This window comes from Parambassis ranga, chromosome 20 (assembly GCF_900634625.1).
Source record: "Parambassis ranga chromosome 20, fParRan2.1, whole genome shotgun sequence".
Taxonomy (NCBI): domain Eukaryota; kingdom Metazoa; phylum Chordata; class Actinopteri; family Ambassidae; genus Parambassis; species Parambassis ranga.
In genome coordinates, this window is record NC_041040.1 from 16,935,840 (window position 1) to 16,949,624 (window position 13,785).

Below are 13,785 nucleotides of genomic sequence, written 5' to 3' on the forward strand. Positions count from 1 at the left end.
ACACTAACTAATCCACTATATACTCTTATTGTAACAAATTTAGGATTTGTGACATGATTTGTTTATGTAAACATTATAGTTACGGTTATTTTTATGCCTTATTTCTGACATATACACCCACTAATTATCCACAGTATCAAATAAATATTTTCTGATGTAACATTTTGTCATCCTTAAACTTGTAGCTGAGTGTCTTACAGAATACTTTCAGTAATATGTGTCAGTAAAGCAAACCATCAATAAATCCACAGCTGTTTTTACAAAATATTAATTTATTCATTGAGCTGATTTCAACCCCTGAAACAAGTCTTATTCGTTTATATAATTGTGTCAGATTTTCCAACATTGTTGTGACACAGTTTTGATTCAAATGAAAGAGAGAAATCATCAAGATTCTTGTAGGATTCACACCACAGATCGCTTTCCTTAAACTTTACAGTCTGAATCTCAGATTTAAAGGCACATCAGACCGTACAGTCATCGACATAATGACACCGTGAGAACTAGAGAAAAACAATAATAAATGTTTCCGAGCAGGAGTCATCCCAGCAGCTTCACAAATGTTGTGGTTGGGCTCTAAAAGCTGATCGTTGATGCATCTGGTTTCCATTCATTTGTTTCGTGGAACTTTTTCTCCAAGAGGAACCTCCATCAGTTTCTGTGATGGACAAAAAGAACATTTTTACAGTAGAAGCTTGACGTGCCTCTGTTCTGTGGAGGAAACACAGCTGTGTCCTGGGCGGTGTGTGTGATCCCTGCAGGGAGTGTAACTATGAAGTCTGCGCTCCCTGTCAGATTTGCATGAACACGTTGTGTGCCTTACCTTGAGCAGGCGAGCGTTGTAAGCGTTGTCGTCCTCGGCTTCTCCTCGCTGTGCGTCCACCTGGTATCTCTCACAGGCCCGGGTCAGCTCAGCGCCGTCATAAAGCACAGCCGGGTCCAGAGAGTGAGCGTTTATCAGACTCACCAGGTACTCTTTGTAGTGTTTCCTGCACACAGACATGAAACAGTGTTAGTCCATAAAACAGGCGGCTCGCTGTACTGATCAATAATATATAGCAGCAAGAAGAGAAGCTGTACAGACATGTCATTCAATTCCTCAACAAACGTGTAGCTCTGACCGTTTATTGTCTTCCTTAGAAATAGTAAAATCTTTAGCACATTATTTATCTGGCTTTAAAATCAGCTAACTGTTAATGCTCTGGAAGTGACACAGTGTCATCCACAGTCTGCCCATCAGATGTTAACAGACTGTCAGTGTGTGATCACTCACTCGCAGAGTCCAGCCTGTCCCGGCTGCGTCTTCATACCACACGGTGCGTCCACCTGCTGACCTGCTTCATCCTTCTGCTCCATCACACCACAAGCGTCTGCCCCCAAACACCACAGGAGGGAAACCATATTTTTAACAGGAAGTGATGAGAGCAGATCTGATTCATGTGGTGTTCCAGGTTTCAGGACAGTGGAGAATGGATGACTTATTTTATTAAAGGTTTTCTATACAAAAAAAGTTTTACCGGTCTGAGTGCCGATGGAAGGATCAGTGTTGAACTCCACATTGAACCTCTGAGGACACAAAGACCAGAAAACACACTTTAAATGTTTGTGATTACATTGATGTTACACTGACACTGACACTTTTCGTCTTGTTTTTGTCTTTTGTCTACAAACACATCAGAATCACATGGAAACAAAACCCGAATCCCCTGACCTGCAGCAGCGCCTGCAGTCTTGGTGGCTCCCAGTCTCTGAGATAGAAGAGGCAGTCTCGAGGGTGATGAGCGTGCAGGCCGTTGATGTTGCACTTAATCGTCTTACACACAGTCTGCAGTCAAGGGGAATTGTTGACATGTAAAGGAAAGTGTCTTTGTTTAGTCTTTAGGCTGGTCTAGCAGTGACCCCCTGTGCTTTGATGGTAGGATCTGACCTCACCTTGTGGTAGGGGTTGTTGCAGCCGCTACAGAACTGATACCTGCACTGGGAGCAGCTGAAGTGCATGCAGCCACCTTTGGCCAGCGCGTACTGGAAACGACAGTGAGGACAGGCTGCGAGAGGACACAGTACGTACATGTGTTCTGTTAACCCGGCTCAGGGAAGAGAGATTTAGATGTTTTTCAAGGCCTCGCTGGAGTCGGCACTGATGGAGAAGCTCTCCCACTGAAATTCCAGCCTTGAAGAATCTTGGTTTATCTGCCTCCCCTGCTTTGTGCCAGTGAAATGCAACACTCCCTGATGCCAAGGGTGACTATAAATCCTCTGAGCCCCTAAAACCTTGGAAATACCTAATTGACACTGTTCACAGCTGTAAATTTAAAACAACAAATACAGGTAGGACTTTTGTCTTTCCAGTGGTCATTAAACGCATCATGGCGTTTTTTTCCAAAATAAAGCATTTGCACTAAGAATAAAACGTTCTGCCCTATGTGCCACAAGGAAGCTGTGATCGACTCACATGTACTGTGCTGTACATAAATACTGGTGCAGTGTAGTGAGAGTGACCACAAAGTGAAATGAAAGTTGTGGTTGTGGTTGTAGGCGAGACTCACTGATGCCGTTGTCTCTCAGATAGCCGGCCAGGCCCTGCCTCTGGTACTCCGGGTCGTTCTCTCGCTTCCACAGCTGGAACTGCTCGCAGGTCACATCCTGGTGCTGAGGCTCCCACTGACATCAGAGAGAGAGAGAGAGAGAGATTGGAGATTGGAGATTGGAGAGTCGCCAGCGTTTCAAGGCTGAGAGTATGATAAAGCTGGGCGACTCCTACATGGGACAGAGGGCTGTAAGGCGGTTTGTACTCACAGCTTTCTTGCACTGAGCACAAAAACTTCTGCGGCAGGACAGGCAAGTGACCTTCAGCTGGTCTCCTTCATTGATAAAGCCGGATGTACACTGAGAAAACATTTTTAGGGAATGTTACTATCTGATTTTTTTATAGCTTCAGTCACCATCAAAAACAGAGCTTAGTATGAAGTATGAACAGCTTGTCATGCAAATTACAGATGGAAGAAGAAATCAGATTGTGACAGCTGATCAGAGGACAATGAAGTGGAGCCATTATTATTTTCTGTCAGGAGGAACTTACGTGACAGCACCACAGGAACTTGGGGTCTTTCATGAGAGCGTGCTCGGTCAGCTTTTTGTGAAACAATTCGTAAACATCGGGCTCCAGACAGTCGCGCAGCTGGAAAAACAAAGCATGACATTTTACTGTCAAAGGAAGGACTGTGGCACATCGCCCTTCCCAGTCCACAGGTTGTAGTTCTGACCAGGAAACTGAGTTATATTTTACTGTATGAACAGGCCAATCAGAACCTTTGTGACGCTCTTTCTCTCTCAGCTCACCTGGATGTCCAGAGTGGAGAAGTAGCTGTCCAGTTGTTCAGGGTCATTGATGTCAGGCTCGCCGCAGACAGGACACACCATGTCCCTGATGTGTTTGTCTCTCACGGCGATAGTGAAGTGCTGCCCGAAACAGTCGTGGCACACAGAGCACTGACAGGACGTCAGTGACTGCATCTGCAGCACGGAGAGGAGGAGGAGAAGAAGAAAGCTGGTGTGAATACATCAACAAACTGCTTCCTGCCAGGATCGACCTGTTAGCGTCTGAGCGGCTCACCTTGCTGCGGGGCAGGATGCAGAAGCAGCAGGGGCACTCATTGTTGAGGAGACGCCTGATAAAATCTTTGTCATGTGACTCCTTCACAGCTTGCACCACATCCTCCAGAGAGTATGTGACACCTGGCTCCTGGAGCAGCGACAGGACCAGCTCACAGCGCCCCCAGCTGGGCAGGTCGTACAGCGCCAACAGACGCCTGCACATCCTCTAAAACAGGGAGCGGAGGTAGAAACAAAAACAAACACACACCCAAACATAATTCCCCTGATGTTCTTGATGTCACGCCTTCATCAGCACAGTAAAGCCCGCAGGTGATTTACAGCCTGACCCGACCTAACCTGTTTGTCCGGGTTCTTGGGATCGATTGGCGGCTCAGGCTGGTCGGTCCAAATGTGTTGGTGGAAAGCCTCCAGGAGAGGGCGCTGAAGCAGAGACAGAGCCCCCTTCACCTCCCCTCCGCTCTGCCGCAGGGCCTCCTCACACTGAGCCACATCCCGGAAACCCAGAGAGTGCAGCTCCCTCATCTGCACATGATGAAAAGCAGAGCTTAATGTCTGCTGCCTGTGTGTCAGCATCTCAAAATTGTCATTTGTTAGCTCAAGAAATCAAGAGAAACTGTAAAAAAAGAAAATGAAAAATGCATGTATCATGTTCAGTTGTTCCTACCTTGACCTGTCGGTCTCTCAGCAGCTGCTTCACAGCTCTGTCCGTGTCTCCCCCCGCTGCCAGCCAGGCCAGCTTGGCCTCGGCCCGGGACAGCTTCACGCCTTCACCCATGCCGTTCAGAGCGCTCTGCTCCGGCTCTGCTCCGTCTCTCTCCACCACCGGCTGCATCCCAGTGTTCCCTGTTTTGATGCTGAGCTGGACAGAGGCGGCCATGGCGCAGATTTCGTCTAGCAGGTGTGGCAGCTCTGACTTCAGCCAGTCACAGGGGTTAACGTTGCTGCCGCTGCACATGTGCAGGGCGGCGTACACCTCTTCTGGGCTGACGCCTTGTTTTTCTGCTTCCTGGGGATTTAAAAAAAACGTCATAGCATCAACTCCTTGTGGTATTCTTTAAAAGTTTGATAGAATTGAAACATTTTTAGTCCTACTCTGATCTGGTGAATGAGCGTGAGTCCGTCTTCCTTCATGGTGTTCTGCCTCTTCAGCTCCAGGTTGGTTCTGGGTTTTGGTTGGGGCCTCGGATTCGCTTGAGGTTGATCTTTAATGCTGGACGGTGTCTGCTGGAGAGACTGAGGCAGAGAAACTCCGGCAGAGTCTTTGCATGACAGGTTGCACATCTCACACACTGTAGAGGGTTTAGTGTTGACAAAGGTGCAGAATTGGCAGGTCCACTGTGAGGAGGAGAGAGCAGAGATGAAGGACAGGCTCATATGAGGAGACAGAGTACTCACTCACTCACAGAGACACCAACCTTTGATTCTGAGTTGGGCACCGCCAGGGCAGTGGGAGGGCGGGTGGCCAAACGAGGGCGCTCACACACCACACAGAGGATGCTGCTGCCTTGATTTACAACCGTGCAGCTCTTACACTGCCACTCTGAGGGACCAAACACACACATTCAAACCACACATTCATTCTGATGCAAAATCTAATCAACAGTTCTTTATCGTCACCTGTGTTTGGCGATGAGGGGACAGACAGGGGGCTGTCCTGACTGGTGGATGCAGCGGTGGCAAGTCGAGGACGTTCACAGGTTGCACAGAGAACGGCTCGCATCTCATTCACAGTAGTACAATGAGCGCAGTTCCATGGAGACAAAGACGGACTGAAATGTGAGCGGGACGGATTCATGTGAGAGGAAATACTCATTAACTGTGACACATGGTGAACACACTCGTCTTCCCACCTGGAGGTTTTGGCTGGTGTGACGGGCGTTCTGTTGTGTCCTTTGCGGTCGGGGTGGGAGTGGAACAGCCGGTCGCAGTTCAGGCACAGCCTCTGGATGCAGGTGGAGCACTGAGCGTGGACAGCAGCGATGCCACAGATGCTGCAGTTTTCTACACAACACACACACACAAAAAAACATTTCACACACAGAACTAAAAATCATTTGCTGATGTTTTGTGATGTTTAAATACCCTGTTTGGTTTTCTGAGGTTTGTCTCTTTTGTGATTGGCTCTGGAGGGGTGGCGGTGTACGAGGTCATCGCATGCGTCGCAGTACGACTGATTTTCACAAGACGGACATCGCACAGATGAAGCACCGCCACACAAACCACACACACTGGCTGCAGGAGAGCCTGGAGACATAAAGAAAGGACATACTGAGGAGACGGACTGTTGCTCTACAAATATTCTGACTGTGCCGATTCCACATTTTTGTGGGCACGCCTCTCTTCCTGCTTGGAAACATTCGGCTACACAACAAGCAGTTGACTGAGGCCGTGAGTCACAAAGTGCAGAAACATCAGCGATTACAGCATGTATGGGAGCCGCTCACCTGCTGACAGCGTCTGCAAGTTTTGTGTGACTTGTCCAGGCCCCGGAGCAGGTTTAGTAGGAGGGGACAAGGTCTGTGGTTTGTCTGCCTGCTGCTCCTCTCCAGGCGGGATGACCACAGAGTCAGTCACCAGTTTCTAAAGAAACCAGCATTAACAGTCAAAACGACACAAACTGGAGTCACCAGAAACAAGCGAACACTGGAAACTGTGTACCGCTATCATGCATATGAAGACTGTACGTGTTTGACAGAGGTTTCAGCGAGTGGAGATGTGCGTACACACCTGTGGGATGACAGATGGGATGACATCTTTTAGGAATTCTGGATGAGGATGGGTGCTCTAAATAAACACAGAGATTTAGGAAATGGAAAACAGTGAATATGCCTTCACAAAAAAACAACAGCTGCATATTAAGGACGGATACAAACCTTCAGGACCATGTCCACTTCTGTGCGTAAGGTCATGACCTCCAGCGTCACCGCCGCAACTTTCCCAGCATCTGGTTCACTGACTTCATCTGGAAAGCTGAGGCCGTCGATCTGCTGGTTGGTGTAACCAAAGAGAAAGAGGACTCTTCTGCCTCCCTGTGTTATTAACACGAGTTAATTAGTATGATCTGTAATTTGCACCAAAACGTCTTAAAACTCCAAAGCTACATACTCACCTTGATGGCATCCACAGTGGTTCTGAAGACCGGGTTGTTGTGCTTCACGCTCCTCCAGTATCTAGGCCTGCTGGGACAGATCAGGTTACATCCATATTTCTCCAGGATACTCAAGGCCTTGACCAGTATGTTCAAAGAATGCAAGACCTGAAACAGGAAATGGGGCCAAGTTACAGAGACTCCTCCCATTTTATCAACATTTTATTGACAGTTTTTTTGTCATTTGTTTTTCATTGTGTTAGCTCAGGCAAAAATGGACCAAAACTATCATCACACAGCATCATCAGCACTACAAGGTCCTCAGAGAGAGACGTCACCACCTCCTGTTTGTTGCGTCCTGCCGTGTTGTCCCTCAGCATGGCCTCTGCTGCGAAGTGGAGGTATTTCTCTGACAGAGGCAGAGAGATGCCGGCCATCGTCTGGACTTCAGTTTTCACATCCTGAGCCGAGCCCGAGGAGGAGAGCAGCGACTGGGCTCTCCTCCTCACCTCCTCCATCTGGACCGATGCAGGGCTGCTGTTCATCTCTGGAAACACACAAGTGAATAGATGTGAGAGGTGGACACGCTGAATAACACACAAACAGGAAAAACAGGAGTCAATATCCCCTGAATCCACTTAAAAATCTCCTCACTGGTGGGAGTACTCTGGAATCTGAGCGCACCCTACTGGACACTAGATGTCATGACACAATTTCTAAGTTAACACAAACATCTTTTCTAAATGTGTCACAGAGATCCAATACTTTAGTACGCATACTGTATGCTTTTTAATATGATAGGTGTGTGTGTAAACATTCATCAGAAATAGGAGGTTCACAGAGATTTGGGGACTTCACTAATTTAACTTTTATTCCGTCACATGACCACATGATGCTAATAAGGGAAAGTCCAGGATTACTCAGTCGTAAACAGCTGAGTATCAGCTCATGTCTGTCATGTCTGTCATGTCTGTTCAGTGAGCAGCCTAACAGCAGTCATTAGTCCCCTAAGTCCTAAAGTTTCAGCACACAGCAGCAATTCACGACAGTTGAAATCGAAACTTTAACACAGCTTTTAAACAACTAGCGTCATACCTGCTCTGTGAAGTCAGACGTATTCGCTGCTTGGGCCTTCTTTTACCGCTTAAATCTCCCTCCCGTCTCCCGGAGGAAAGTCTTCACGTCAGCATTCATGTAAATAATGAGTTTTAAACTGACAGCAGCGGCTAAAGTTTCACCTGCGCTCAGCTGGCACCGTCTGAAGCTAGCTGTGAACGCGGAAATACAGTTTAGCGTGTGAGAGTCCTGCTGCACTTCCGCTCCAGCTTTCAATTTCAAAATAAAAGCACAATGTTTACAGTTCATAATTAGCATTTTTGTCCTGAAACAATAAAATTTACAAATAAATATATAGAAACAGAGAAAAGTCATAATCCCACCTGTTGTCCATGCTGGGCGTTAAAAGACGTTTTAAATACATAATAATAAAATTTCAAATATTTTTAAATACTGTTTAGTTTTGATCCAAGGGCAAATTTGTTTGGAGATATCAACAAAAACACAAATATATAATATTATGTATGTAGTGTCCTCATATTTGAAATGTGAGAAGATTAGCTGTGAATACACAAAAACATTACTTTTAGTAAAGAATGGGCTGTAAATATAGTCACATAATGAATAATAAATATATTTACTAAACCAGTTTACTGTGTATACTATTCATTAATTCAATAACCTTTTACCTAAACATGTTGGCTGGATTGGCATTTACCCTCAATAGATTTCTGTTTACAGTCTGATCAGTAAAAATTCTGTTGATTTGAGTTTTGCTGCATCATTTCTATATATAATACACTCAACAAAAATATAAACGCAACACTTTTGTTTTTGCTCCCATGTTTCATGAGATGGACTTGAAGATCTAAACTTCATTCCAGATACACAATATTACCATTCCTCTCAAACATTGTTCACAAATCTGTCTAAATGTGTGATAGTGAGCACTTCTGCTTTGCTGAGATAATCCATCCCACCTCACAGGTGTGCCACATCAAGATGCTGATCTGACATCATGATTAGTGCACAGGTGTACCTCAAACTGCCCACAATAAAAGGCCACCCTGAAATGTGCATTTTGTTTCTGCTTTATTGGCGGTCTGGGGACTCAGAACCAGTCAGTATCTGGTGTGACCACCATTTGCCTCATGCAGTGCAACACATCTTCTTCGCATAGAGTTTATCAGATTGTCTATTGTGGCCTGTGGAATGTTGGTCCACTCCTCTTCAATGGCTGTGCGAAGTTGCTGGATATTAGTGGGAACTGGTGCACGCTGTCGTATACGCCGGTCAAGCACATCCCAAACATGTTCAATGGGTGACATGTCCGGTGAGTATGCTGGCCATGCAAGAACTGGGACATTTTCAGCTTCCAAGAATTGTGTACAGATCCTTGCAACATGGGGCCGTGCATTATCTTGCTGAAACATGAGGTGATGTTCATGGATGTATGGCACAACAATGGGCCTCAGGATCTCATCACGGTATCTCTGTGCATTCAAAATGCCATCAATAAAATGCACCTGTGTTCTTCGTCCATAACAGATGCCTGCCCATACCATGACCCCACCACCACCATGGGCCACTCGATCCACAACATTGACATCAGCAAAGCGCTCACCCACACGACGCCACACACGCTGTCTGCCATCTGCCCTGAACAATGTAAACCGAGATTCATCCGTGAAGAGAACACCTCTCCAACGTGCTAGACGCCATCGAATGTGAGCATTTGCCCACTCAAGTCTGTTACGGCGACGATCTGGAGTCAGGTTAAGACCCCGATGAGGACGACGAGCATGCAGTTGAGCTTCCCTGAGACGGTTTCTGACAGTTTGTGCAGAAATTGTTTGGTTATGCAAACCAATTGTTTCAGCAGCTGTCTGAGTGGCTGGTCTCAGACGATCTCGGAGGTGAACCTGCTGGATGTGGAGGTCCTGGGCTGGTGTGGTTACTCGTGGTCTGCGGTTGTGAGGCCGGTTGGATGTACTGCCATATTCTCTGAAACGCCTTTGGAGACGGCTTATGGTGGAGAAATGAACATTCAATGCACGAGCAACAGATCTGGTTGACATTCCTGCTGTCAGCATGCCAATTGCACGCTCCCTCAATGCTTGTGGCATCTGTGGCATTTTGCTGTGAGACAAAACTGCACATTTCAGGGTGGCCTTTTATTGTGGGCAGTTTGAGGTACACCTGTGCACTAATCATGATGTCAGATCAGCATCTTGATGTGGCACACCTGTGAGGTGGGATGGATTATCTCAGCAAAGCAGAAGTGCTCACTATCACACATTTAGACAGATTTGTGAACAATGTTTGAGAGGAATGGTAATATTGTGTATCTGGAATGAAGTTTAGATCTTCAAGTCCATCTCATGAAACATGGGAGCAAAAACAAAAGTGTTGCGTTTATATTTTTGTTGAGTGTATTTTAATGTTACGCGTTGAAAGTCTTCATTAAACTGAACAGGCCTGCCGTCAGACAGTGGGAGGCGCAAACGGCATCATCCGACCCCAAAACCGAAAGTGAACTGAATGAGGAAATAAAACAATCAGACGGGGTGAGACGTATTGTTCTCTGCTGCAGCCACCTGGGCCCACTTTTCACACATATTTATTTTATTCTGTTCATCGTAAACCTGAAAATCTGCTGAATCATGTCAAAGGCGTCGACTCTGAAAATCAGCAGCGCCAGCGCGGTGAAGGTGAGTGGATCCGCTGCGATCAGGCACAAAGCGACAGAAAACTTTGTTCCACTGTGAGTTTGAAACAGGCCGATTTTTGGATGTTTAGTGCAAATATGTTGGAAACAGTCAGTTAAGATTAAAACTGTCGGAGCAGCGGAAATCCCCCTCTGAGAGGAAAACGAAAGTAAATCCAGTTTATTGACGTGACTCAGCAGCTTTAAATCCTTTTCATTTGTCTGCAGGTGGAAAACTTCCGCCAGTCTCTGTACCATGAGGTCGGTTCAGACATTTTTTACACTTTTATGAGACTTTATACACGTCGTACAACTTCAAAAACCTCTTGTTTGTGTTTGCAGGCAGAGAATCTGTTCTCCAGCTACATCCCTGTGAAGATCATCCAGCTGGACGCTCTGCTCAGGGTGCAGTACTTCATTTAATGACCTTTGACCTCCTGGTCTCTGCTTAGTCTCACCCTGTGTGTGTGTGTGTGTTTCAGGATGATGCTCTCAGCATTACAGACATGTCTTCACTTCAGGCTTCGCTGGACATCCCCATACCCGACCCCCCAGCCCCAGAGGAAGAGGTGCTGACTCACGCTTCTCACAGATTACAGAACCTGATGAGATCTTATGAGATAACCATTTTTTTGACCCTCAGGAAATGGAGACTGACAAGAACGAAGATGATGAGAAGAAAAAGAAGAAAGGTGATGTGTGTTTGCTGTCTTTCAGGACAGGTAACATCAAAGCTTTGTCTGAACTCTGTCTCATCCTCAGCTCCAAAATGCGGCTTCATTAAGGGGAATGAGAAGATTATGGTGCTGCTAGAGAGGGTGAAACCGGAGATAGTGGCTCTGAGAGAGACCATCATTGTTGTAAGTGAACTGTACTGATCCAAATAATAAAGAATGATGAGGCTCTGGACTTACGCTCTGCTCTGCCGTGCAGGTGTCCTGCTGGATCCAGCACCTCATTCCAAAAATAGAAGATGGAAATGACTTCGGCGTCGCCATTCAGGTTCACGTCTTCTTCTTCTTTTCCCTTTGAATTGCACTAAAATGTGCTTAACAGTATTTTTTTCACCACAGGAGAAAATCTTGGAGAGAATCGCTGCAGTAAAGACCAAAGTTGACGGTTTTCAAACTAACATCAATAAGTAAGTTGTAGTGAACGTCTTTGAAGTGTGTTTCTGTGCGGATCATTTTCACCATCATCTCCGTTTACATCCTCAGATACTTCTCAGAGAGGGGGGATGCTGTAGCCAAAGCTTCCAAAGACACTCATGTGGTGAGTGATCCTTAACAGATTTAGGCTTACAGTAACATATATGTATTAAAAAATGACACTTGACTTTCTCCATCAGATGGACTACCGCTCGCTCGTCCATGAAAAGGATGAGGCCATCTATGCTGAGATCAGAGTCATTGTGCTGGACATCCGCGGCTTCTATGTAAGTCAGACTGATGTACTAATGTCACAAGTTTAAACATTTAGGCCATGATTTTAATTATCTAAGTAAATGAGCTCTTTTATGCCCTGTGATGGACTGGTGACCTGTCCAGGGTGCACCTAACCCATAGATGGCTGGGATAGGCTCCAGCCCCTATAACACAGTTCATCAATGTGTAAACAGCATTTTATAGCTGTAGCTGCTTAAAGAGCATCTTCAACTGTTTATACACAATCTGTCAAACTTTGACTCAAAATGTTGTGAACCAGGTGTTTCATCATTAAGTGTGTTGTACTTAAGTTAAAACTAAAAAACTAACCTGTCTCCTACCTTCAGGCTGAACTTTATGACATCATCAACAAAAATCTGGAGAAGGTAACTAATCCAAAGGGCGAGGAGAAGCCCTCCATGTACTGAAGCTGCAGGGAGGAGGAGGTGATGTTCAGGAGGTACCACTGGGACAAATTCTACAATCAACTCTCTCTGTTCAGTTATGAATCGTTCAAGTCTCACAATTTTTGCTTTTTATTAGTTCAATAAACATGGAGAATAACTGGCTTGTGGTTTTATCACTGTTGCTATGGTAACACTTAATATTTGCACTAAAGTTAAAATTGTACGAGGGTGAATGAATAAAAACTGTTTTGTATGAGTTTCTCAGATTTATTTATAACAAAAATTCTGTGTGCGACATCCAACTTTTCAGTTATTACAAAAATATTTTCATCCCACAAGATCAAGAGGGAAACCGATAACATAATAATTACATGTTAAACTCAGGAAACCTAACACAGGAAGGGCACATTTTTCACAAAGACCATCTTAGCATCCTCACACATCCGGTCCCTCTCCACCCGGGATGAGCTGCAAGGGAAAATATATTTAATAATCCAGTAAGATTAAAAAAAAGAAGTACGATACAGCAGAGAAACTTCCAGAATGAGTGCTGGCATACCATGGTGATGTTGTTGCCATTGAGAAGGATCTGATCCAGTTTGGTTATCCGTCTTCCCTCTGGTGTGATTTCACTGAAACACACATAAATACAGACATGTTAAATCAACACATTAGTCAGTAATAACCTTTAAAAACAGCGTGTTTCAAGCAAAAACAACATGCGCACTTACAATTCTGTCACATCCTCCAACACCATGTCTGTAAAACACTGAGTTAAGGACAACATCGACCATAACAAACAGTAAAATAATTCATTTCATGCAACAACGTTTTAAACAAAAGGATACTGACAAAGTCATCAAAACCCAGCAAGGTGCCAACTATTTCTTTGTCAGTTTTCATGACAATGTGAATTCGGGAACCAATACATTTGTCCACAAGCTCTGCAAAAGAAATCACAATGACATATTTTGTTAATTTATAGTCTGCTTTCAGTTCTCAGTTTCTTGTATTTTGTCCTTTTTACCTTCTTACACTTTAACAACTATTAGTAGTAACAACAACCATCTTTATAAAGAGGATATCGAGATAGATTATACAATCGTGTGACATTAGCTAGCTAACTGCAAGCATGCGGCTAACGCTAGCTAGCAAAACATCGCTAAAACTTGGATTTCTGTCTGTCTGTTGCTGCTCAAACTGGGACCGTCACGTCGCGCTTTATTTAATACATTTTAAGTACCTAACAAAGAAATTTAAAACATTTAAAATTCACAAACCAAGTGGAAGCAGCTGTGATGGGTTTGTAGCCGCCATGTTCAATCAAAAGAGTCTCCCAGCAGTCAGAACCAATCGACAGAAGATCGTCAGGTGCCAGACGAAAGCAATCTAACACTAATTAATCAATTCGAGAGCATTGAATTTACTGCGTGTTCATACATTCGAGACCGAATAGAAAATAAATATTATTGATCGAACTGAAAACAT

The 13,785-nt window shown here is 44.9% G+C and overlaps 3 protein-coding genes across 4 annotated transcripts; 1 reads left to right on the forward strand and 2 right to left on the reverse strand.

The window, feature by feature from the left end:
• Positions 1-252: 252 nt before the first annotated feature.
• On the reverse strand, positions 253-8,018 carry LOC114453392 (E3 ubiquitin-protein ligase RNF31-like). 2 transcript variants are annotated; one of them, XM_028433265.1, is made up of 24 exons: positions 7,799-8,018; positions 7,045-7,250; positions 6,725-6,871; positions 6,489-6,644; positions 6,343-6,399; positions 6,060-6,195; positions 5,698-5,859; positions 5,466-5,616; positions 5,233-5,384; positions 5,031-5,155; positions 4,708-4,950; positions 4,280-4,621; positions 3,952-4,137; positions 3,614-3,820; positions 3,340-3,513; positions 3,080-3,178; positions 2,797-2,886; positions 2,547-2,661; positions 1,933-2,045; positions 1,712-1,825; positions 1,518-1,566; positions 1,274-1,370; positions 824-989; positions 253-658 (listed from the first exon to the last, which is right to left on the reverse strand). In XM_028433265.1, exons 2-24 carry the CDS (start codon positions 7,246-7,248, stop codon positions 611-613), a joined length of 3,333 nt encoding a protein of 1,110 aa, XP_028289066.1. In that variant the 5' UTR covers positions 7,249-7,250; positions 7,799-8,018; the 3' UTR covers positions 253-610. The 2 variants fall into 2 exon arrangements, with proteins under 2 accessions (XP_028289066.1, XP_028289067.1); XM_028433266.1 differs by lacking the exons at positions 253-658; positions 824-989; positions 1,274-1,370; positions 1,518-1,566; positions 1,933-2,045.
• A 2,242-nt stretch (positions 8,019-10,260) lies between these two features.
• Positions 10,261-12,458, forward strand: psme2 (proteasome activator subunit 2). Its single transcript, XM_028432579.1, has 11 exons — positions 10,261-10,470; positions 10,695-10,727; positions 10,809-10,871; positions 10,949-11,035; positions 11,110-11,158; positions 11,229-11,326; positions 11,400-11,468; positions 11,540-11,607; positions 11,684-11,738; positions 11,815-11,901; positions 12,238-12,458. Exons 1-11 carry the CDS (start codon positions 10,423-10,425, stop codon positions 12,316-12,318), a joined length of 738 nt encoding a protein of 245 aa, XP_028288380.1. The 5' UTR covers positions 10,261-10,422; the 3' UTR covers positions 12,319-12,458.
• Positions 12,459-12,543: 85 nt separating this feature from the next.
• On the reverse strand, positions 12,544-13,701 carry lsm5 (LSM5 homolog, U6 small nuclear RNA and mRNA degradation associated). The gene is made up of 5 exons (XM_028432580.1): positions 13,578-13,701; positions 13,146-13,241; positions 13,029-13,056; positions 12,857-12,929; positions 12,544-12,765 (listed from the first exon to the last, which is right to left on the reverse strand). Exons 1-5 carry the CDS (start codon positions 13,612-13,614, stop codon positions 12,733-12,735), a joined length of 267 nt encoding a protein of 88 aa, XP_028288381.1. The 5' UTR covers positions 13,615-13,701; the 3' UTR covers positions 12,544-12,732.
• Between the last annotated feature and the right edge of the window lie 84 nt (positions 13,702-13,785).

What these genes read in the sequence shown, in the direction of transcription:
- LOC114453392 (XM_028433265.1), bottom strand. Translation starts at nt 7,248, where the DNA reads ATGAACAGCAGCCCTGCATCGGTCCAGATGGAGGAGGTGAGGAGGAGA. An exon ending in CCACTGTGGATGCCATCAAG is followed by an intron (nt 6,645 to 6,724) that starts GTGAGTATGTAG and finishes TTAATAACACAG; the next exon opens with GGAGGCAGAAGAGTCCTCTT. An exon ending in ACAACGCTCGCCTGCTCAAG is followed by an intron (nt 659 to 823) that starts GTAAGGCACACA and finishes TGTCCATCACAG; the next exon opens with AAACTGATGGAGGTTCCTCT.
- lsm5 (XM_028432580.1), bottom strand. Translation starts at nt 13,614, where the DNA reads ATGGCGGCTACAAACCCATCACAGCTGCTTCCACTTG. An exon ending in ATCACAGCTGCTTCCACTTG is followed by an intron (nt 13,242 to 13,577) that starts GTTTGTGAATTT and finishes TTTCTTTTGCAG; the next exon opens with AGCTTGTGGACAAATGTATT. An exon ending in TTGGAGGATGTGACAGAATT is followed by an intron (nt 12,930 to 13,028) that starts GTAAGTGCGCAT and finishes TGTGTGTTTCAG; the next exon opens with TGAAATCACACCAGAGGGAA.
- psme2 (XM_028432579.1), top strand. Translation starts at nt 10,423, where the DNA reads ATGTCAAAGGCGTCGACTCTGAAAATCAGCAGCGCCAGCGCGGTGAAG. An exon ending in GCAGCGCCAGCGCGGTGAAG is followed by an intron (nt 10,471 to 10,694) that starts GTGAGTGGATCC and finishes ATTTGTCTGCAG; the next exon opens with GTGGAAAACTTCCGCCAGTC. An exon ending in TGGACATCCGCGGCTTCTAT is followed by an intron (nt 11,902 to 12,237) that starts GTAAGTCAGACT and finishes TCCTACCTTCAG; the next exon opens with GCTGAACTTTATGACATCAT.